Source organism: Onychomys torridus, chromosome 8 (assembly GCF_903995425.1).
Source record: "Onychomys torridus chromosome 8, mOncTor1.1, whole genome shotgun sequence".
Lineage (NCBI taxonomy): Eukaryota > Metazoa > Chordata > Mammalia > Rodentia > Cricetidae > Onychomys > Onychomys torridus.
Genome location: NC_050450.1, coordinates 84,594,233 through 84,616,032, shown reverse-complemented (window position 1 = coordinate 84,616,032; position 21,800 = coordinate 84,594,233). Strand labels below are relative to the sequence as shown.

At 45.8% G+C, this 21,800-nt stretch overlaps 1 protein-coding gene across 1 annotated transcript in view; it reads right to left on the bottom strand.

Annotated features, from left to right (window-relative positions):
• Skap1 (src kinase associated phosphoprotein 1) overlaps window positions 1–8,310 on the bottom strand; it is a 289,021-nt gene extending 280,711 nt beyond the window's left edge. Inside the window, exon 1 of the mRNA XM_036197928.1 lies at window positions 8,260–8,310. Coding sequence (XP_036053821.1) covers window positions 8,260–8,305 — 46 coding nt within the window. The 5' untranslated portion in view covers window positions 8,306–8,310. The remainder of the gene's footprint in view (window positions 1–8,259) is intronic.
• Window positions 8,311–21,800: the final 13,490 nt, after the last annotated feature.

The window sequence follows — 21,800 nt, the reverse complement described above, 5'->3', positions numbered from 1 at the left end:
GGATTGGTTTTGAGATTTATTGACACTTGTGTACAGATTTGTCACTTTTTGCTCTGTGGTATTCCCTTGTTTGAGTAAGTTGTTCAGCATCTGCTCTTTACTGCTAAATAATGAGTTGTTTTCCGCTTTAGAGGTTGTGATTGAAATGGTAATGGCCCCAATAGGGTCATAAATTCAGATGCTTATCACCAGGTAGTGGCACTATTTGAAAGGATTAAAAGGATTAGAAGATGTGGCCCTGTTAGAGGAAGTGTGTCACAGGGGCTGGGCTTTCGGGTTTCAAAGCTCATGTCAGGCCCAGGGTCTCTCTCTAACTACAGATCAGGGTGCAGCTCTCAGCTACTGCTCCAGCTTCTGCCTGTGTGCTGCTGTGCTTCCCACCATGATGACACTGGACTAAACCTCTGAAACTGTAACTGAGCCCCAATTAAATGCTTTCCTTCATAAGAGTTGTCATGGTCATGGTGTCTCTGCATAGCAATACAACAGTTACAAAGACAGGACAATTGTGCTATGAATACTCATTTCTCTTAGGTAAATTTCCAGGAGTAGAATTATTGGGTATTGGGTAGGAATGTGTTAAATTCCAAATTATTCCCCAAAGTGTCCGTACCTAAACAGTGCATAAGAAAGAGCACCATCTCCCTCATGCCTTCACTATACTACTCATTGCTATCACAACCACTATACAAATAACTCAGAGATATACTTCATTCTACGTTCTTGACATGATGTACAGGAGCATTTGGCTTTTTCAGTTTTATTTATTTATTATTGGGGGGAGGTGCACATGCCATGGCATGGGGCTCAGAGGACAACTTTCAGGTGTCAGGTCTTTCCTTCCGCCATCGGTTCTGGGGATGGAACTCAAGTCATCGGGCTTGGGCAGAAAGTGCTTTTACCCGCTGAGCCACCCTGCCAGCCCAGTCTTTAACGTTTTAACAGAGTTATCAACCTTCCCACAGGAATCAGACAATCAGTCTAGTCTCCCTACCTACCAATCAGTGTGGGTGTGCACATGGTGTGTGTATTTAAGGTGCTGTACAATAGCTCACATCTTGCTTTCCAGTTGATGGAGGCCTGTGTTATTTCTATTTTATTCTTCTATTTTCACAGTGCTGCAGAGACTATCCCTGTCTACCCATTGTCTTGTACATATGCAAATATTTCTATGGCTAGATTATTAGACTCCCAAAGGAAAAGCGTTAACGCTGGATGTCAAGGTTGGCCACCAGTTAAATAAAGCTTAACCTAAAGTCCTCGTTGCTGTGTCTTAGTTCCAGGGTTGTATTGTCTCTGTGTTATAAGTATGTAGGCATTTCCATTGTTTCATCTACAATGAACAGAAGGAGAATTAAGAGCATAAACACCACATGGCTTTAAGGTCATCGGGCAGAAACATCAAAAGGTTTAACTACCCACCACCTCAGTGTGCTCTATTGTGCAGTGACAATTTCCTGAAAATGGAAAACAATGATGGTAGGTGTGATCTGAGCCCTACTGTCAAGTGTTACTGCTTAACAAAAGGTCAAAATGTGTTTCAGAATGACTGTCAGGGGCTGGAGAAATGGTTCAGTGGGTAAGAGCACTTGTTACTCTTTCAAAGGACTCAGGTGCAGTTCCCAGCACACCCTTCACAGACATTTGTATGGAACTCTACTTTCAGGGGATTCAATACCACCTTCTGACCTCCATGGACACCAAGCATGCCCGTGGAACACAAACATATATGCAGGAAAACACTTAAACATAAAATTAAATGAAGAAGCTTCATACAATTTTTAAAAATGACCATCAGGAGACAGAAGCTGATGGATCTCTGTAACTTGACCAGCCTGGTCTACATAGTAAGTTCTCAGCCATCCAAGACTTTGCAGTGAGATCCTGCCTCAAAAAGGGAGAAAGATAATTAGTTGTCAAATCAAAAATTTAAGTTTTTAAAATGAGTTCTTAACAAAAAGTAAAAGTCAAAAGTGGTGGTGGCAGCGGCGGTGGTGCACGCCTTCGATCCCAGCACTCAGGAGGCAGAGGCAGGTGGATCTCTGAGTTCAGGGCCAGCCTGGTCTACAGAACAAGTTCCAGGACAGCCAGGGGCTACACAGAGAAAGTCATTTTTTCCAACTATGGAACTTTCATTTAATTGATCCATAAACTGACAAGAAAATATTTCCATGAAGACTGCCAGTGAGGAAACGCATCACTAATCTAAGGTTTGATTTCCTGGGGTCTTACAGGTGACTCTAGAACTCCTACTGGGCTGATAACTCCCAAACACCTGTAACAAGGCATTAGGGATTCCTGCTTGGTTTCTATCAAAGGCCATCCTGAGATTTGCAGAAGCTGGACCACTCCTTCTATGGACCAGTAATGTGTGACTTAAAGGGATAGTTATGAGATTTACTTAAATGTACAGACTACCAGTAGCCTGGAATCCAGTGTTTCCACTGTGTCCTAGTGGGGATTGCTGTGGTTTGGGTGGTGTGGTGTGCCAGGCATGACAAATTGGGAAGGATACATGGGTGTTCACTCATGACACACTTAAATCACTAACTTGTGTCCAGCACCATCAGCTAGGTGGCCTGGGATGGGCTCCTGGAAAGTCCTTCCTTCCCCTGGTTTTCTTTCCTCTTCTCCACAATCCAAACCTTCCCTACCCACTCTCTTTTCTTAGGCTCTCCTCCTGGAGGGGCACCATCCACCTCTAAGGCCTTAGTGTTCTCAGTGTTACAAGTAACAAAACTACAACATAAACTAAGTGTGTTCACTTAAGTCAGAAAAAAATAAAGTTAGCTATCCCTGAAAATTTAAGAGGAAATGAGGCTGAACTAGTATCTTGTTCCTAGAATTATTTTTAAATCAATGAATAGATTATTGAGCCAAGTGTAGTTGCACACACATTTAATCCCAGAACTTGGGAGGCAGAGACAAAGGCAGGTGGATCTCTGTGAGCTGGGGACCAGACTGGGCTACATAATGAGTTCAAGGCCAGCCAGGGATACATAGTAAGACACTGTCTCAATAAAATAAAGTAGACTGTTTCCTATGTTCACTTAGGTATTTTCTTATAGAAATAATATTATCTCTCCAGAGAAAGAAATCCATGGAATACATGGAAATGTAACAATAGTTGGCTATAGGGGACTTATACTTTATGTTTTCAGAAATTTCAATTGTGAAAATAACATTAAACAGAACTACACTCACATCTGAGCACTCAGGATTCAGGTGAGTCATAACTCACTTGTCTTTGAGACCACCAGTACCAAAAGTTAATCCGGGTGAGGGTGGGGGTGGGGAGGCAAAGCAACCAAACACATATTACGAAGCCCACACCTGAGAGCCTAGGTACTTGTTACCAAAAGAGCCACTTTGGGCTGTTCAAAGGGCTTAGAGGGCAAAGGTGCTTGCTACCAAGGTTTATGACCTAACTTCAGTCACTTGGAACCCAAAGGAAAAAAACTCTCACCCCAGTACATACAATGTCTGTCTCTCTGTCTCCCGCACAACACACACACACACACACACACACACACACACACACACACACACACACACAGAGTGCTGGGAATTGAACCAAGGTCTTTGAATTCCCAGCTAACCACTATACCAGTGAACTACATCTCCAGACCAAAGATGCCCTTTATATCTACTTTTACACAGAATTCCAAAATACCACACAGAGCTCCAAAGTACTCAATTCTCTAATGTTCACGAAGCACTGAAGACCCAGATCTAGCCAACTGGAGAGTGATAGGCCTCAGCATCACTAAGTGGGTAATAAAAGGCATCGACAAAGAACACAAAGCAGCTGGAGTGCGGTCAGAAACCCTGGACTAGCCCGATGAGGCTTGGGTCAGTCCCAGCTCCATATAAATGAACAAACCAGACATGGAACCTCCCGAGGCAACCAGGAATAACCATAGCAGAAACAGCTTTGAACAACAGACATTCACTATCATAAGGCTGTGTTTAAAAGTCTTTCGAAGAGATTCATTTGAAGAAATGGGGAAAGTTCCTCATCCATGTTTGAAAAGAATTCATCAAAAATGTTCGCAAGTTAGACTGTTTGAAGGAACTTCGCTCTCCAGAGCAACACATGGCTTCAAGTTCCTGGTAGTCAGAGCTTTGCTATACTGAAAGGGATTTTCCACTTTCATCGGCGTCTACCAATCCAGATCTGGAGAACTATCTGGAAGGTAATGGCTAATGACTGTTGAAGTTTAAAAAGTAAGTAAGCATTGGGACACGAGGGTGGGTGCCAGGGATCGCTCACTGCAGCATACAGTGATGTTTCGGGCCAGTCCATGTTCCAAGCTGCATCATGGAGGCACTGCGTAGGCAGTTTGGTCTATCAGCTATCAGGGTGAGGTCAGCAAGTTGCCTTATAAACCGAGGGAGAATCTGTTGCACCTCCTTCTCGCTTAGAATGAGAGACAGAGACAGAAACAGAGACACACACACAACGGAGGGGGCGTGGCTAGAAAGACCAGGAAGAGGATACTACGTTTGTATCTGAGCAACAGAGATTAGCAAACGGCCAGCATTCCATTGTTCTTTGTTTTCAGCATCGTTATCGAAAAACAAAAGCGGAGAGATAACTTCTACATCTGAAGCCTGACTACTTGAAAACAGACCTGAATATTTCCTCCTCTTTCAATAACGTGGAAGATGCCCTGTTTCCTTATCTGTGCCTGCCTTTTTCACTGATAGGGGACCAGTTTCTGTCCCTGCAGCTCAACAGGGCTGATTGGAAGATGCTGTTTCCTGGGTTACTAGAAACTTCTCCATGCTTTGTCATTTGCCAGAAAACCAACAGAGAAGTTGTTTTTGATTGTTTGTTTGTTTTTCACTTTCCACTCACCTTCCCCTGGCTAAACGGGAAAAACCAACCACACCTGTAGTTAATGGCCCTTTAAACCCACCTCTTGGGGCTTCTGTTAGTCTGTTCTTCTTTTTTCTTCTTCTTCTTCTTCTTCTTCTTCTTCTTCTTCTTCTTCTTCTTCTTCTTCTTCTTCTTCTTCTTTTTAAAAATAACCTGACTATTATTTCCTGATTACAAAAGTAATTTAAAAACTTTTTTGTCACAATTCAATCAACATAAAGATATATGTAATAAAAATCATCAACCTCTGCAACACTCACTGTCCCTAAAAGGAAACTTAAGAGCTTGGGATACTCCCATCTGCACTTTATCCAGACATATCTGATGAACACAACATTTTTTTGGCTTTTTGTTTTCAAGTAAAAATGGGCCATTATACATACTAATGTGTATTTTACTCTTTTAGTCTTAAAAACATGAAATGGACACTTTGCAAACTAAGATAGACAGGTGACAGACAGACACACAGACAGATCTCCTGCATTTTTTGTAATGGATGCCCCACGGTTCACTCAACTGTCACCTGCTTTTCCCACCTCATTGGCATCTGGGATAAACTTTTGTATACATATTTTGTGTTTTTAATTTCTCTAACAGATTCCTAGAAGTGGGATTTCCATGTCAAATGAGACATCTTCAAATGTTTAAAATTTTATACTTAAAATTAATTTTAGACCCTCACTATGCAAAATTTTTGGTATAAACATTCCACAGTGCTTTGCATATTTTATTTTTTAAGGCACACACATTATTTCAAAAGATGCCTCTGTCATTTGATGCTCCTGTTGTTATAAATAAATAAATGTTTAAGTTATGGCCATGATGGCCGGCATTAAATCACTGTGCAAATGCTTATGACTTGGTTTATGAACGCAGTAATTCATTGTGGAAACTCCACCCCCGCGCTGTGTGGCGGCAACAGTCTCAGCTTCCATATCCTGTGACTCCCTCCCACTGAGCAACTATATGGAGATCAGGACCTACATAGTTTCTAATTGTTAGCAGTTAACCTTAAAAGTTGTGTAGTGGGAGAAGTGTAACCAGACACAGACAGGGATTTGATGACCATTTTGGATTTAATAGCCACAAATTGTTTGTAACACAACAAATCATTTGCCGGACTACACTAGAGACTGCATTCCATTAAAAAATAATAAAATAAAAACCTATAGCCAATATGTTTCTATTATCAGACAATCTTTCAAAAACATACCCTTCCACCATTTTTTATTAGAACCATCAGTTGCATCCCGCTCTATATTCCCCCCCCCACTTCAGTTTCAAGATGATAATTACAAGCTTAAAAAAACAAAAGGTAAAATGGCTTTAAAGAAATAACCAGTGAAGCTCCTCAAAATGCAACCTTGGGCTCCTCTATATATTCCAAAGACCTGAGCACTATCAGGGACTGTTAAGACAGCAAGTTTGATACTGGAGTATGTGACATGCAATTAATCTCCATTCATACCCTGCTCTGCTTGTCAGCAAACAAAGGTTCTGCTTTAGAAGGAGATCTGAAGACTTCAATTAAAAATGGTCAGCTAACAAGAAAATAATCTGAGCTAAAGGAAGGTGGCAGGTGCAAAAATGAGTTGTTTACCAAAGTGTCAGTTTTGAACAATAAAGAACTGTGCATCAAAAATGTCAAAGGAGTGGATTGTGCCGCAAAGCCTCTGAAAATAAGAGGGGATTTTCTACCAAGGCTGTGCACGAAACTGAAGCATCGTTTAACAAGCTTGTAAAATGAGTTTCTTCTCATAAAATGACTGACATCAATAAAAAGAAACACCCTGTCTTTAAATCCAAGGGTGGAATTAAACTTGTGGCCACAGTTCCTTCTCTAAAAACCAAAGACAATTACAGCATTCCTTTCTGTATCTAATATTGAACCAACCTCTCTAGATGCCCAGGTGATTTCTTCTATCCTCCAATCACTTTTTATTAGTACAGTTTAGATTTCACTTGGTTCACAAGCTAAGCGGATTTTAGATGGTTTAGAGAACGTAGCTCAGTAGTAGAGCATTTGATGAGCATGGGAAAGGTCCTATGTTCAACCCCCTAGGACGGCTCAGTGGAGAGAGGTGCTTGCCGCCAAGACTAAAGCCTGAGTTTGATGGTTTGATCCCCAACACCCGGAGGGTGGAAGGATCCAGCCAACTCCCAACAGTTGCCATCGGAACTCCACAAACGTGCTGTGGCACATGCACACCCATACGTCTACACTCAAAAAATAAATAGATTTTTGAAACATCGCCTCCAAAGAAATGCCCACTGACAGCTCTAACGGAGAAGCAATCCAGAACAGAAACAGTGCTACAAACAGAAACTAAAAGCACTTGCCAAATCCTTGATTAGGAAGCGTTTATACCAAGATAACAAGGTAATGGAGATATAAAACCAATTAAATTGAGAGAAACTGAAAAGAATGTAGCTTGCCAAAATCATGACCTGCCCAAAGCAGGCCATCTGTTAACTATGTGTCAAATATGTTGCCTGGATGCCAAAGGCTTAATTCTGAGCGGTTCCCTCTTGAGACCCTTATGCCACTGCAGATTCCAGGCCTCTGTCCTCCCAAGAAGGTCAATCACAGGAAAGCAAGTGAAAGTGATTTTCACCGCAGGAGCCAAGCACAAGATATTGCCCATCAGGGGAGTCTCTCTGGAGTGCCAGGAGTGTATGTTGAGTGTCAGAGAGTGTGACTTTAACTCCACAGGACCATTTGGACACCACAGTTTGAAGGTGAAGCCATCACAATGGGACACTTCTAGAAAGGGAAGGGATGTCATACTCTGAGGCTTCCCTTGGGTCAGATGACAGTCTTGGAAGTCTGCAGGCTGGTAAAGGAGGCCTTGGGTTTCTATACCTGTGAGAGTCTCCTAACCACAAGGTTTGGCCCAAAGACCAGTAAATTTCCACAGAGCCCCATTGTCTGCCTGGTAGATCTCTACCCAGAAAGGCGTGAGTCTTCTATGAGGTGAGGAGTCAGGACCGGGGAGGATGAAGGGTAATCATTATGCTGCAGGCCTCGGGAATTCCTTGGGAAACAGGTTCAAGACCAGACAAGCAGTCAGGGGATGCCATGAACCTTGCTCACAAGACCTTAGAAACCTAGGAGTGATGCCCAGTGATGCAGATGCCTAGAAGGAACAGAAAGTGTGTAACTCAAGGGAGTGGTAGGCACCCTAAGGAGGGAGGATGGGAGCCTGGCTTTGGGGACAAGGGTGGGATTGAAGACTCTGGAAGCCTGGAGCTTGTATTAGGTGAGTGAAAGGGCTGAAGGGCTAGTGCCCTGGTGTCGCCTTTCTCGCCTTCAGCCCAGCACTGAAGGGATTCCCAGAGGGGTCAGGACGGAGGTCTGGCACTGTGCCAGGAGTTACCTTCCAGGAGCCAACGGATCTCCTCTGGGAGAGCGACAGCCTGCATTTGGTGTGGCGGGAGGGCGGCCGCAGCGGAAGGCCGGACAAGGGACGCGAGGCCAGCTCCGACGGCGGCGGCGGCGGGCAGAGGGAGTCGATCTGCACCCGAGGCACCTGTACCTCGGCTGTCGCCTCGGGGCCCAGCAGCAGGGCGGGTCCGCCGGCTCAGGAAGCGGCGCGCGCAGCGGGCTGCGGGCGCGGGGACCCTGGGCGCAGGTGCACGCCAGGGCTGGCGCCCTGACACAGCTAGCAGGCAAGGTCAAAGGCGTGGCCCTTTGCTCCTCGCTCCAAAAGATTTCCTAGCCTCCAAAGAACCGGCGGTCTTGCTAAGTACTAGGCAATTTGACCTTGGGGCGGCAGGTTTAAAGACCATAGTGGTTCCTGAACTGGGGTGCAGAGGCAGAGTCCAAAAAAGAACTTAGTCCCTGCCAAGGGTCTAGTGCCTCGATTGCTGATCCAGCTCGCTGTCCAGGGGAAACCGAGCTGGTTACTCAGACACTCCGCTGATAATGCAGATCCCCAACATTTGGCAGAATCAGCATCAGTGGGCAATACACACAGAGAGACAAAGTGCCACCCCCACCCCTACCCCCACCCCCGCAGGTGAGAAAAGAGATGGAAAACAGAGCAGAAGAAAAAGTGATCATCAAGATCGCAGGGCTGTGCCCTCTCCCTCTCAAAGTGCAGTCAGTGCCCAGTCTGGGTTGTAGGTAGGTACTGAAGATGTTACTACAACGTGAACTTGGGCAAAGGTACATGGGACCCTCTGTGTTATTTCTTACAACTGCCTGTAAGTGCAAAATTACTCCAAAATTGATTGGTTGGGTTTTGTTTTGTTTTGTTTTAGCACAACGGGCCATGAAGAAAACAGAGTGGCGTGGTTGCTATAAGAAACAGCATAAATGCGAAGAAAAGATGGAAGTAACTTTGGGACACTTAGAGGGCACGTGTCATTTGGCATGGGCTCCAAATGCCAGACCTGACTTTGGGGGGGGGGCTTTGTAGGTGAAAATGATCTAACATGTGACCTCTACATCTTTCCTTACCTCTGCCATCTCCAGAGAAGAAGCCAGAGCAGAAAGAAGAAACTGGGCACAAGCCAAAAGCACATGTCTCCTAGACTAGGCGCCCACTCACACACACCCCACCCCACCCCCCCCCCGTGAAGAGGCGGTCTTTCAAGGTTAGGGACTTCACTTTTAAGGCATTTGGTGGTTTTTTTATTTGTTTGTTTGTTTTGGTTTGTTTTGGTTTGTTTTGGTTTGGTTTGGTTTTTTTATCATATCCTGACACCCGAAGAAGGAATGGTACCCTGGTTTCAGGGCCTCATGTTGCACCAAGTTGAATGGAAGAGATAGGGAACCTGACTCCTTGGTGCTGCCCTTCCTATAGCAGTGGGACCAGCTGCCTCTTCCAGGCTCCAGGTGGAGTGACTGATGCCTCTAGGGTATTTCCCTACCTTGCTGTGCCCCCTGATAAAACGGAAGCTGCTCTAGAATCATTTGCCGGTATGTGCGTGTTTAAAAGTGGGGGCTGTGTGGGCATCCTCTGAACTACTCTCAGACTCCTTGTAAACATAAAACTGGTTTTCAAAAGGGAGGGTAGAGTCTTCCCTCTGTGTCGCACAGACTTCCTCAGTTTCTCTTTCAACAATGGAAAAAGGACAGCCCTTCCCTCTTTTTTTTAGTAAAAGCAGAGTATTTCTAGGATCTGAAGAGAACCCGGAGTGCCCCCCCCCCTTATTTAAGGACATTGGGCAGCATAGTCACGGAGGCCAGGAACTCATGGGTTGTCTGACAAAGGGCAGAACCCCAGGCCATGCCGCCTGGCCTGTTGTAGCTCACTCCCACCTAAGGAGAAGCAAAAATTCACAGGGCAGGTGCTCTCCGGGCGTCCCTCCCCCTGTGGATCTCTGGGTTTTAGAGATGGAGATGGGGGGGGGGCGGGGGCAGTTGGAAGTCAGGTGTATGTGGTGGTGACTGGCAGTTTCCAATACACTGTTGTCATGCTGCATCAAGGCTCCCCCTTGCAGACAGAGGCCTGCCTCCACACATGAGTGCTGCCCCTCCTTAATCATCTGAGGACCCTGGTTCAGCAGTCAGCCTCACTCCTAATGACATTCTGTTAAATGGACAAATTCCTTTGAAGCCTTGTCCTTCTTTGAAATCCAATTTCGCAGGAAGCCAAATCTGATTGGGGTAGCCATGGAAACGACATGGAGGAGTCTTACAGGAGGTGGAGAGAGGCAAAGCAAAAAAAAAAAAAAAAAAATGTGATAGTCAAGAGTCCTTTACTGCTCTGTCGGAAATATCAGAGAGATCTGGAGAGGTTGGCAGCAGGCAAGTCCCTGCCCGGGTCCTGTTCTGTGTGGCTGGGTACCATGTGGCTGTCATGGAAGAAAGCAGCCAGCTGTCTCCACTCACAGGCAGTGGTCCAGATCTGTCTGCCTTCCTCTTCCTCCCCTCCCCCACCCCAATTCCAACATCATTCCCTTCTAGCCATCACCCCTTCAAGGTGAACAACCAAAGAATGACAAGGTTAAAATACAAGGCCCTCACAGATAAAAGGTCCTAGGGAGCAGAGGCCACAAAATTCATCTGGAATTCCTTGTAATTAGATAAGATAAGGGTGTCTAGTGAGAGGCAGAGCAGCCAGAAATGGAGTCCAGCCACACAGCATGTAGAAGACGCATGCCCTGTCCACTGGGACTCCTCACACGCCGTCAGCAGACAGAAGACGTAGAGAATGGAATCCATGTTGGCCTCTGGACTACTTGGAGATGCTGTCTGCATGTCCCATTGCCAGGTGGGCACTCACTAAGTATGAATCCACAGGATGTCCAAAGGGCTCCATCAGAAAAAAACAAAAAAGCAAGCAAACAAACAAACAAAAAACAAAAAAGCATCTGGCACCTAAAATGTCGTGGGGTCCCAGGCAAAGCAGGAGCTGGCTGGCACTGTTCCACACTGGGCTTGGTGGGTCTGGGGAGGAGACTGCCGAGGGCAGGCTCTGAGGTTTTCTCTTCAGCCTGTCATTGATCCCTGAATACTGGGTCACAACACACAGCAGTGCTGGCCCTATGGATGGGCCGTGCCGCATCTCAACCTCTCCACCCCGACCCCATCAGCCAGGTTTATTGACTCTCTTATTGACAGTGCTAAGGCCTAATGAGGACGAGAGCTGCACACTTCATTAAGGGATGTGGAAAGAGAGATGATGCATGTAGTCAGTGCCCAAAACTGGACTCCCGATGTGCTGTTCCAAGTCCCAGAAAGCAACATGCATCACTCCACCTTGAAGGTGGAGACAACACAAAATGCTAATGTGGGCACATCACTTCCATCTCTGCTGTGGCCTTCCATTGCAGGGTTTCCACCACCTGCCAGAATCCTTACTATTACTAATTAGCTAACCCTTCGACTTAGAAGGGCACTATTATACACACACTCCCAAACATGAACTTTCAATGATCTCCCTTTCCAGCTCACACTCCTAAATTCTCTGTTATTGGAAGGAAGGTACAGCAAGGAAGGCCAGTTATCACAACATATCAGAAAACATTCCCATAGCAGGCTCTCATTGAGGTCCTGGCTGAGAATATACCAGGAACAATTAGAATTCAAGAGAGCTGAATGTGGTGGTGCACACTGTAATCCCAACACTCAGAAAGCTAAGGCAGGGGGATTGCCAAAAGTTCAAGACCAGCCTAGGTTTCACAGTTAGTACCGGGCCAGCCAGGTATGCACCGTGAGATACCATCCCAAAAGAAAGAAAGAAGTGACTGGGAGATGCTTAGTGAATCAGTGTGCGCAGCACACTCGTGAGGACTGGAGTGTGAGCCCCAGCACTCACACAGGAAGCCGGGCACAGTGGATGCTCCTGTAATCCCAGAGCTGGGGGGATGGAGACAAGCAGAGCCTGAGACTTGATGGACATGAAGCCTAGCCTATCAGTGGACCCCAGGTCCTAGTGAGAAACCCTGCCTCAAAAAACCAAGTGGACCACTGCTAAAGAGAAATGACATCCAAGGTAGACCTCTGGCCTCTACATATATGGATAGACAAGTACACACATACACACATGCACATAGACATCTTCATGGGGATCAAAATCAGGATGAGGATCAGACTTGGTGCTCCAGCCAGGGCCTTCCAGAAGCTGTGCTGGCATTAGGATCCTGGTACTGGAATGAAATTCTGATGGATCACAACAATAGCTAAGATAAATAGTTATGACCTGGGGGTAGTTCTGGGAAGCAGTTACTGTTGGTCCACTTACACAGTAACGAAATTCCTTGTCTTGTCTCTTTACTTTTGCAGCTCTCTCACACTACCCCTCCCCCACAGCCCGCTGCCTTAGACTCGACTTTACCTGTCTCCGAGACCACATTAGACATCCTCCTCGGGCACAGATGAGCCCAGCAGAGGACCAGGAGGCCAAAGAGGTTGTTGACTCTGACTCTCTGCCTTTGATTGGTTCTCTTGGGAATGGGAAGAGGGCTTTGGAGGGGCACAGAATGTGACAGCCTCAGCCAGATGAGGAAGTGCTCTCTGAGTTAGACATGTGGGCAGGCAGTCCATGGGCTTAATCTACATGACAGGCAGCTGGGCCCAAGGCCAATCTTGTGGGCCGGACATTTGCAGGCATGATAAATTTGGAAAACAAGATGAAGGGGTAATTGTTTCTGGCTGGGGGGTGGGAATAATTAAGGCACTTGAAAGGATAACAGAGAGAGTTCAATGGGCTTTCTTTGATTTCTTTTTATCTATCATTTTAAAAGATTTTTAAAAATAATTTCCTAAATTTCTTCCCTTGCTCCCTCCCTTTCTTCTTCCTCAGTTTCCCACATGTCTTAGAATTCAGGATGAGGCAGTGAAATCCAAGGTGTGAGAAGGTGATTGTTTAGTATCTGGTAGGAAAGTCTGGCCAGTGTTGCACAGTACTTTGGAGGAACTGGGATCCCTTGACCAGGGTCACCGTACTTGCAAATATAATCAGAAGCACTACTGGGGTTGGAGAGAAAAACAGCCAAGACAGAGTATCTCAACACAGGAACACCGGGGAGAATCCCTTGCCTGAGTGAATGTCATGCAGAATGGCACTACACATACTCCTATTAATTTAAAAGGGAACTATTTCTAGGCTCCGCAGGTAAAGGCACTTGCAATGTAAACTTGACAACAAGCTGGGTTCCATTCTCAGAACACACAGTAGAAAGAGAGAACCAGCTTCCAAAGGTCGTTCTCTGACCTCTTCATGGACTCGGTTGCATCCAAACACCTGCACATGCACACACACATAAGGTAATAAGTAGTAGTAGTAGTAGTAATTATAAGCCTGGCTGGAATGATCTTTAGGTTCTCAATATGATCTTCTTTTGTTTTTGTTTTTCGAGATAGGGTTTCTCTGTGAAACAGTCCTGGCTGTCCTAGAACTCACTATGTAGACCCGGCTGGCCTTGAACTCACAGAGATCCACCTGCCTTTGCCTCCCAAGTGCTGGGATTAAGGAATGAACCACCACCGCCCAGCCTCTCAATATGATCTTACTCTGTGTGTGTGTGTGTGTGTGTGTGTGTGTGTGCTGCATTATATATAGAGTCTATATATAATATTTTAGTCTATATATAATATATACATGACTTTTAGAGAAGGGGTCTTGCTCCAGCTGGGTAATATATACTATGTAGCCCAGGCTGGCCTCAAACCCATGGCCATCCTCCTGCCTCAGCCTTCTGAGTACTGGAATTGCAGGCACATGTCACCAAGCCCAGCTTTAAATCTCTGTTTGTAAACACTTGAGACTTCACACATGGCAGCGTTTTATCCCAGTGTCTCTCCTATGTGAGGTGACACTCTCGGTCTGCCATTTGCTCCTCCTGTTTCTTCTTTCCTTCAAGAGAAAGAACAGCCCCCCCATCCCTCTCTAGAATTCAGGGTCCCGTCCTCTCCCACCACCTTCCACACCTCCAGTCTCAACATTTTCTCTTCTCATCCATCTTTCCCTCTAGCTGTAAAAGTGAAATGAAAAGGCTTCCTTCCGGCTTGCAGCCCTCCTCAGCTCAGCCTCCCCTTTCCTGTCCCTAGCGACATCTGTCAGATCTTCCTCTTTTAGCGTTCGGGGCTTTCTCTCAGCCCACTGGCTTCCTCCCATTCTCATGAGTGCATTCCCTTCCTTCATAATCTATCTCACCAGGTGTGGTCTTTAATCCCGGCACTCAGGAAGCAGAGACAGGTGGCTCTCTGTGAGTTCAAGGCCAGCCTGGGATACACAGCAAGTTCCAGGTCAGCCAAGGCTACAGAGAGTGAGACCCTGTTGCAAAATAAATAAGTAAATAAACTGTCTCTGTTTCTATTTAGACAGCCTTGTCCTCAAATCTGCCACTTGGACAAATTACCAATTTTTCTCTGTATTTACGTTCCCTTGTTACGCACAACAACGATAATAACAGTGTTTCAAAGTTGTTATAAAGGTCGGGTGGACATATATAACTCTCTATAGCTGACAGTGGCCTACATCATGGTGGTCGCTTCATCAGTGTTAGCCCAACCATCTACACTCTCTCACTTGCCCTCACTTCCTCACCAAAGATGTATCTAAGGAGTGGTTCCACAAAATATGTGTGGTGTTAGTCCTCAAGGATGAGAGTTTTTCTCCTCATAAAATGAGCTCATTTTTAAGGAGATGGATCAAACATGGCTCCCTTAGCGTCAGGCCCTAATGAATCAGAGTGATGAGATTTCCCTGCCCGCCTCCAGAGACGTCCTCTCTGCTCTCTTTATTCTAGAACGTGGGTGGTGCCCTCCAAAGAGAAACCCCTGATTTGGAAGGCATGTGATAGTGGCTTCCCCTTTCACTCACTGTGGCAGGAACCATGGTTCCACCACAAATACAGACCTGGAAAGAACCAATCAGAAGGCAGATTAGGTCCTAGAAGCTCTACAAAAGATGGGGAATGGAGGAGTGGGGAGGGGCATGGCAGGAAAGGGTCCCTCTGAAAAGAGGGGAATGAGAATCTGGAGGAAACAAATGAAGTCATGGAGAAATAAAAATTAAAAAAATAAAAGGAAAAGGTCCCATAGTTTAGAGGATTAGAAGTAGATTCACTTCATTTCCTAAGCTGTAATTTCAAGATCTAACAGCTTCTACCCCCGAGGACTTTGAAAAGCTTCAGGGAGCAGCTGTGAACCCCTGAAGGAAAGGTCTCCAGTTGATTTGATCTGCTGCTGTACTTTTTAGCCGACACACTCTCAACACGATGACATGTCTTATTGAGTAATGTGTGATATTCCGCATCGCGAGACTATTGATGCAGAATTTCCTTTTCCCAAACTCAATATTCCAATCAAAGACTGTTGCATCCCATCATCGAGGCCATCCACTTAATGACAAGTTGTAAGATGCATATTGCAGAATATTCCCGTTCATTTTATGCTCATGGTGCTTAAAATCTCCTCTAAACAGCCTCTGCTCCCAGCCTATTAAGGTGTCTGTTATCTACATCCATTCAATGGTGTGGAAATAATTGTCTTCAGACTAAAGGAAAAAATTGATGGTCACGAGCCGACTCAGCACTTCTGTTCTTTTCTCCCTCGCTGGAATCAGGTGTTATTTACCTCTCCCAGCACCTGGAACTCCTGATAAGTCACTCCCCTGGTAGCTTTTTCCAGGACAGTGCTGTGGGGGTCTTTGGAAGAACTAGGGATCCTTCATAAACGGTATTGTTATCAGCACAATTCACGCTGCCACCAGATGTGCAAAACCAAAACCACCAAGGGCATTGAGGCAAACGGGGCTTCCCCGGCTCCATCTGGTTCCTCTGACGAGTGCTCACCAATTAGGGATCAGAGGAAATGGGACTGTGCTCAACACGAGGGTCCATGTGTTTGTGAGAGGATGCTACTAGTCCTACAAGGGTAGGAGTCCTTTTGTGACTGCACCCCTTTACCCACTCATGGGCTAACCTGCAAACCTGGCCCACTACAAAGACCCTCTTAGAGATGCATTTCTTCACCTCATCTCACACAGGCTGGTGGAGCAGAGCAAATGCCTGACTTTGCCTTTAAATATCAACCCCACACACAGACAACACCATGGCAGCCTGAGAGGTTTCCATGGTGACAGAATGCAGGCCATGACCTCTGTAAATGTAATCAGAGCTCTGGGATTGGTGTGTGAGACAGGTTTAATTTCTCCTCCAGTGGAATCTCTGTGGTCCAGGCCATACGTAGGTTTTATACATTGACAGACAACCTGCTGTCCTCATCAGGGCAGTTCTGCATATGGCGATCCCCCCTGCCCCAGAGCTGATTTCTACTCTGTCTGAGCAGGCTTCAGGATGTAAAATGTTGCTCAGGATTGGAACAGCAGTCATATCAACACCTGGCATCTCTACCGAGCATCCTCAGGCGGTGGGGCTGCCCCTTAAATGAGAAACAATTACAATACAAAAGCCAGACCGAGAACACCAAAGACCAGCCAAGATTTTCATTTCTCCTGTAACACCACAATGGGGCTTAAAACTTCAGCTCCCAACATCTTCACCTTGAGGGAGAAGATGCCCTGGGAAGGGAAGGTGGGAGACCTCTGTAGTCCCAGGAGAGGACAGTGCCCAACCATGCTTAGCAGGGGAGTTTTGATACCAATGTGCCCAAGTAATGCATTTTCCATGTCACGGGTGTCATTACTGCCAGTGAGGGAGTGCAGGGGTGGAGGTGGGGAGCCTCTGGAGGCCTTCCTCACCCCTCTCATGATTTGCAAACAAGGCCAAGATGCAACTCTGGGCTGCCCAAAGTAGGATACTAGTTTTTCACTAAATGATGCTATTATGGAGGTCTAAGCAGTATCCAAGGAGACCCCGAAACCTCTTTCCTTGAACCCTATTTGTCGTCAGGGAAGAGTTTCAGCCGCCTGAAGGCCAGCATCCTCTGCTTCCGTTTCTGCATCATGTGAGATGCTGGCAGGCTTCAGGTACCAGTCAATCTGCTTCTCTGAGTCTTTCACTGTCGCACTCTGAGAAACACATAAGAGGTCACGTCCACTCTTTCCTCTCCTTATAAGAGGTCAGGTACAACAGCAGGAAGCACTGCCTCCTTTGAGGCACACACACACACACACACACACACACACACACACACACACACACAGCAGTATGGGCTAGGAAGAGATCCAGAGAGCTAGATGACATGTTTTTCCCTTCTAAGAGCAACTGACCTGTAGATTCCCTTCCGGAAACTCAGTTTCAGATCTGGAAGGAATTGGAGAAGACCTAGGGTTCAGACGAGAGAAGCGGTATGCCTAGGTTAGAGCCAATTAGTGGTGGGACTGCATTGGCACCAGGGACCCACTCTGCTCAGCTGAGTGACAGTTTACCTCCTGTGTGCCTTTGAACCTCAAACTGAAATAGAAGGGAAGTCGGGGGGGGGGGGGATGATTCAAAAGTGGTTGCTAAACATTAGAGTCAGGAAATGGTGATTTGGCTGAATCTATAGATAATGGCTTTACCGCTTCCTGTGGCAGCTGATGCCAAAGAAAGAAAGTTCTAGAAAACACTGACAAGACTGTGAGCTTCCACACAGTTGTTCCCTGCCATCCATACTCTTTGGGGCCATAGAGGAGAAGTTGGATCCCATTGCTTGGAGGTTTTATTGTTCAATGTCCAACACAGAAACATGAAGTCAAAGAATAATGGAGTTTAGAGTAACACATAGTCTGACATCACATCTCTTGGTTGTGAGTAATCAAATGGTTGAAGGCAAGCTATTGGGTTGTCTTTCTTTGGTATTAAAGGACCCAGTTCCCAAACTGTAAATGAAGACATGATTTTCTTTCCAGCTTTAACGTGCTGGAATTCTATAATCTCTAAGAGCGAGAAGATCCCAGTCCTCTCCAGGCACACTTTAAAGTGTTTGATTATACAAGGACTAGTGTGTGTCTTGTAAGCAATGCGTGTTCTCCTTTTTCAGAGTAATAGCATCAGCGTGGCAAGCACTAGGAGTGTGTCCAGCTCCCAGGGGCTAGCACAGACTCCAACCTAGAAGCAGCGAAGCTCTTCCTAGTGATTTTAAAGGAGGACAAGGCAGCCAGGTGTGTTTTACTCATGTCAACCCAAGGTGTTAACACTCTAGCTAATAGAATAGCTCAGGGGAGGCCAGTTCTGCCATTTGCAGTCAAGGTTACATATAGGTTTAGTCCTCAGTGGCCTCTTCAGTTTCTAGCAAGAGAAAGAAACAAAACACAACAAAAGATTTCTGTTCCTTGGAATTTTTGTTAGACAAATTCCAAAATGGACCAGAGCATTCCTGTATTCAGAAAGAGAAAAACAACAACAAAATACTAGTGTGGCTTCCTTTTTCCTCCCTCCCTCCCTCCCTCCCTCCCTCCCTCCCTCCCTCCCTCCCTTCCTTCCTTCCTTTCTCTCTCCTTCCCTTCCTTCTTTCACTTCCTCCCTGCCCTCCCTCATTCTTCCAGTATTTATTGAACCAATATTATGTTCAAAACACTAGGACACAGACATATATAGACGATACAGTACTCTCAAAAAGTATGCAAACTGGGGGGTTAGAGAGACGGCTCAGTGGTTAAGAGCACTGGCTGCTCTTCCAAATGACCCTGAGTCAGTTCCCAGCACATCTCAAGAGGCTCACAATTGTCTGTACCTCCAGTTCCAGAGGGTATACTGCCCTCTTCTGGCCTGTCTTGGCACTGCATACAGGTGGTGCAGACATTCATGCAGGCAAAGCACCCATTCATATTTTTTTTTAAGTATGTATTTTTAGATTTGTTTGTTTTTGTTTTTGGAGACAGGGTTTCTCTGTGAAGCAGTCCTGGCTATCCTGGAACTCACTCTGTAGACCAGGCTGGCCTCAAACTCACAGAGATCCACCTGCCTTTGCCTCCCAAGTGCTCAGATTAAATGCGTGCGCCACCGCCACTCAGCATTAGATTTATTTTTATATGTATGGGTATTTTTGCCTGCATGCATGTATGTGCACCCTCTCCATGCCTTGTACATAAGGAGGTCAGAAGAGGCAGCCAACTCCCCTAGAACTGGAGTCACAGGTGGCTGTGAGCCACCATGTGGGTACTGGGAACTGAACCCAGGTCCTCTGCAAGAGTAGCCAGTGCTCTTAACCACTGAGACATATCTCCAACACCAAGATAAGTATATTTCTTAAAGTTCAACCTGGCCGCTGCTGCAAGTTCTCATTCCTATGTTGGACCCAGGCATGCGACTATAAGGCTATAACAATCACCAAATCCTGCTTGGTTTGGTCATGGAAACCTGACTATAGCAGCGCTGGAGCGAAGAGATCTCTCACTCCTCTGAGCCTCTCCTGGGGAAGGCTTTGCCACTCCCACGGCTCTGAGGAGTGGGGTCCTTGACAGGGCCATGCTCATGTCAATACTACACATTCACTAAGAACTTCATTATGTCATATGACAACACAGTTCTCTTTAAAGACAGAATTACTTGTCTAATAGCCTCAGTATTAGCTGAGTGCTCAGAAATGTTTAGAACTAAACAGAATCTTTCAAAGGAAATGTTCAGTTCATGATTCACATAGACTGTAACAAGCATACCGCAGTCCATCTGGTCTACAAGCAAGTGGCTAGTCACCAGAGCCTTAGCTTTGAGGAAGGTATTGTCTCCCAAAGTCCGAGTGAAAAGGAGAATACTCCATCTATGTCAGTGCAGCAGACATTAACTGAATACTTGGCATGTGCCAGGAACAGTGTCAGAAGGTAGGAATTCATAAATAAATAAGACAGGAATTACCTGGAGGTCTAACATGTCAGGGTATTCACGCTTCTTATCCCATTAGTATGTGTCAGTTTATCAGATTAGTCACTGTCCCGAGGAACTGATATAGGACACAGGCAGGCAAATTTTGATAAGACATGAAAGGAGGAGATGTCCGGGACACTGAGTATTACACAGGAGAATTCAGGCCCAGGTGAACGTTAAAACTCATCCAAGAACTCGGTACCAAGGGAGAATGGAAAGCAAAAGGACTGGTAAGGAACAGTTTGTCTTTCAGTGTGTGTGTGTGTGTGTGTGTGTGTGTGTGTGTGTGTGTGCGCGTGCGCGCGCACACACACACGCCTATGGAGGTCGGAGGTCAACATCGAGCATCTTCCTCAATTACTATCTTATTTTTTGAGACAGGGTCTTGCAAATTTGACAAAATTTGTTGCCCATCAAGGCCCAGGGCTTCTCCTGTTTCTCCCCCAAAGATGGACTCACAGACACACCATTATGCTTAACTGTTTTTGCACAGGTGCTGGATATCGACCTTAAGAACTCATAAGCATGAGCAAAGTGAGCACTTCACTGTTTGGGCTATCTCCTCCATCTCAGGTTTGTTTTTCCTAGGAGCTCTGCTCATTGTCTTCTTCCCACCTTTGGCCAACCATAGAGAATTCCTGGTTCAGCCCTAGGCTTCCTTGGCAGCTTTTCTTGGTGCTAATAAAAGTCTTAATGTGGTCTCCATTGTCTCTCAGGTTCTACCAGGTAAGATCACTTTAACAATTTACTTTAAAGTCCGCTGGGTCAAAAGCCCTCATCTGTCAGGTGCAATTATTGCGGTCCTTTCTCAGGTCTTTCTGAGGTTTCCAGTGTTATTGCTCCGATTTGTACCTCTTCCTCCACCTCCACTGACCCATTTGGAATCTGTTCGTCCTCGGCTCATTTTCAAAGAGCCTGTTCTTACTATCCTGCCCTTGAGTTGTGGCCCTGCTTACTTTCCCTGCTAGAGAAATTCCATCACCAAGAGGCAGGGTTAAGAGGACCCAGGAATAGCCACATGCTGCCTTCCACTCACACGTCACCCCTGAGTCTGGCTCATCTCTGATTCCATCCTTACCCCTGTGATTTTCGATGTCAGTGTCTCATTATCTCTCCAACAACCTGCCTTCCTTAAGGGACCCTGTCAAGACTCTTGATTTTAAGTGATAAAGCCCAAATCAAATAGTCTTGGGGAAAAAAAAAGGGAAATTGTCACCAAGATGCCAAGGAAGAATTGAATCCTTGGACATGAAAGGACAGGAATGTATCTAGGCCTTAAAGACAGCTGGTTTTCAAGTCCCTGGGTTGAGTATTTTCCTAGGCCATAGCTCACACTCTCATTGACTCCACCTGCTCAGTTGTAGCCGTAAGAATGGTGTTGTGTAGGAATGTACAGTTCCCACCAAAGTCAATTAGGTATGATGGATGGAGAGAAAAAAAATGCTAGACCACACAAATTGTTCATTCTATTTTTTAAAGTAGGTGGATTTGATGAACAGAACAGGCAGTCTAGGATGAAGAGATGGCTCAATGGTTAAGAGCACTTGCTGCTCAATCAAGAGGAAAGGGGATCTGGATCCCAGCATGCGTATAAGAAGCCAGGTATCCCACAGCCAACTATAACTGCAGGGTCTCCCACAAACAACTGTAACTGCAGGGTATCCCACAAACCACTGTAACTGCAGGGTATCCCACAAACAACTAACTGCAGGGT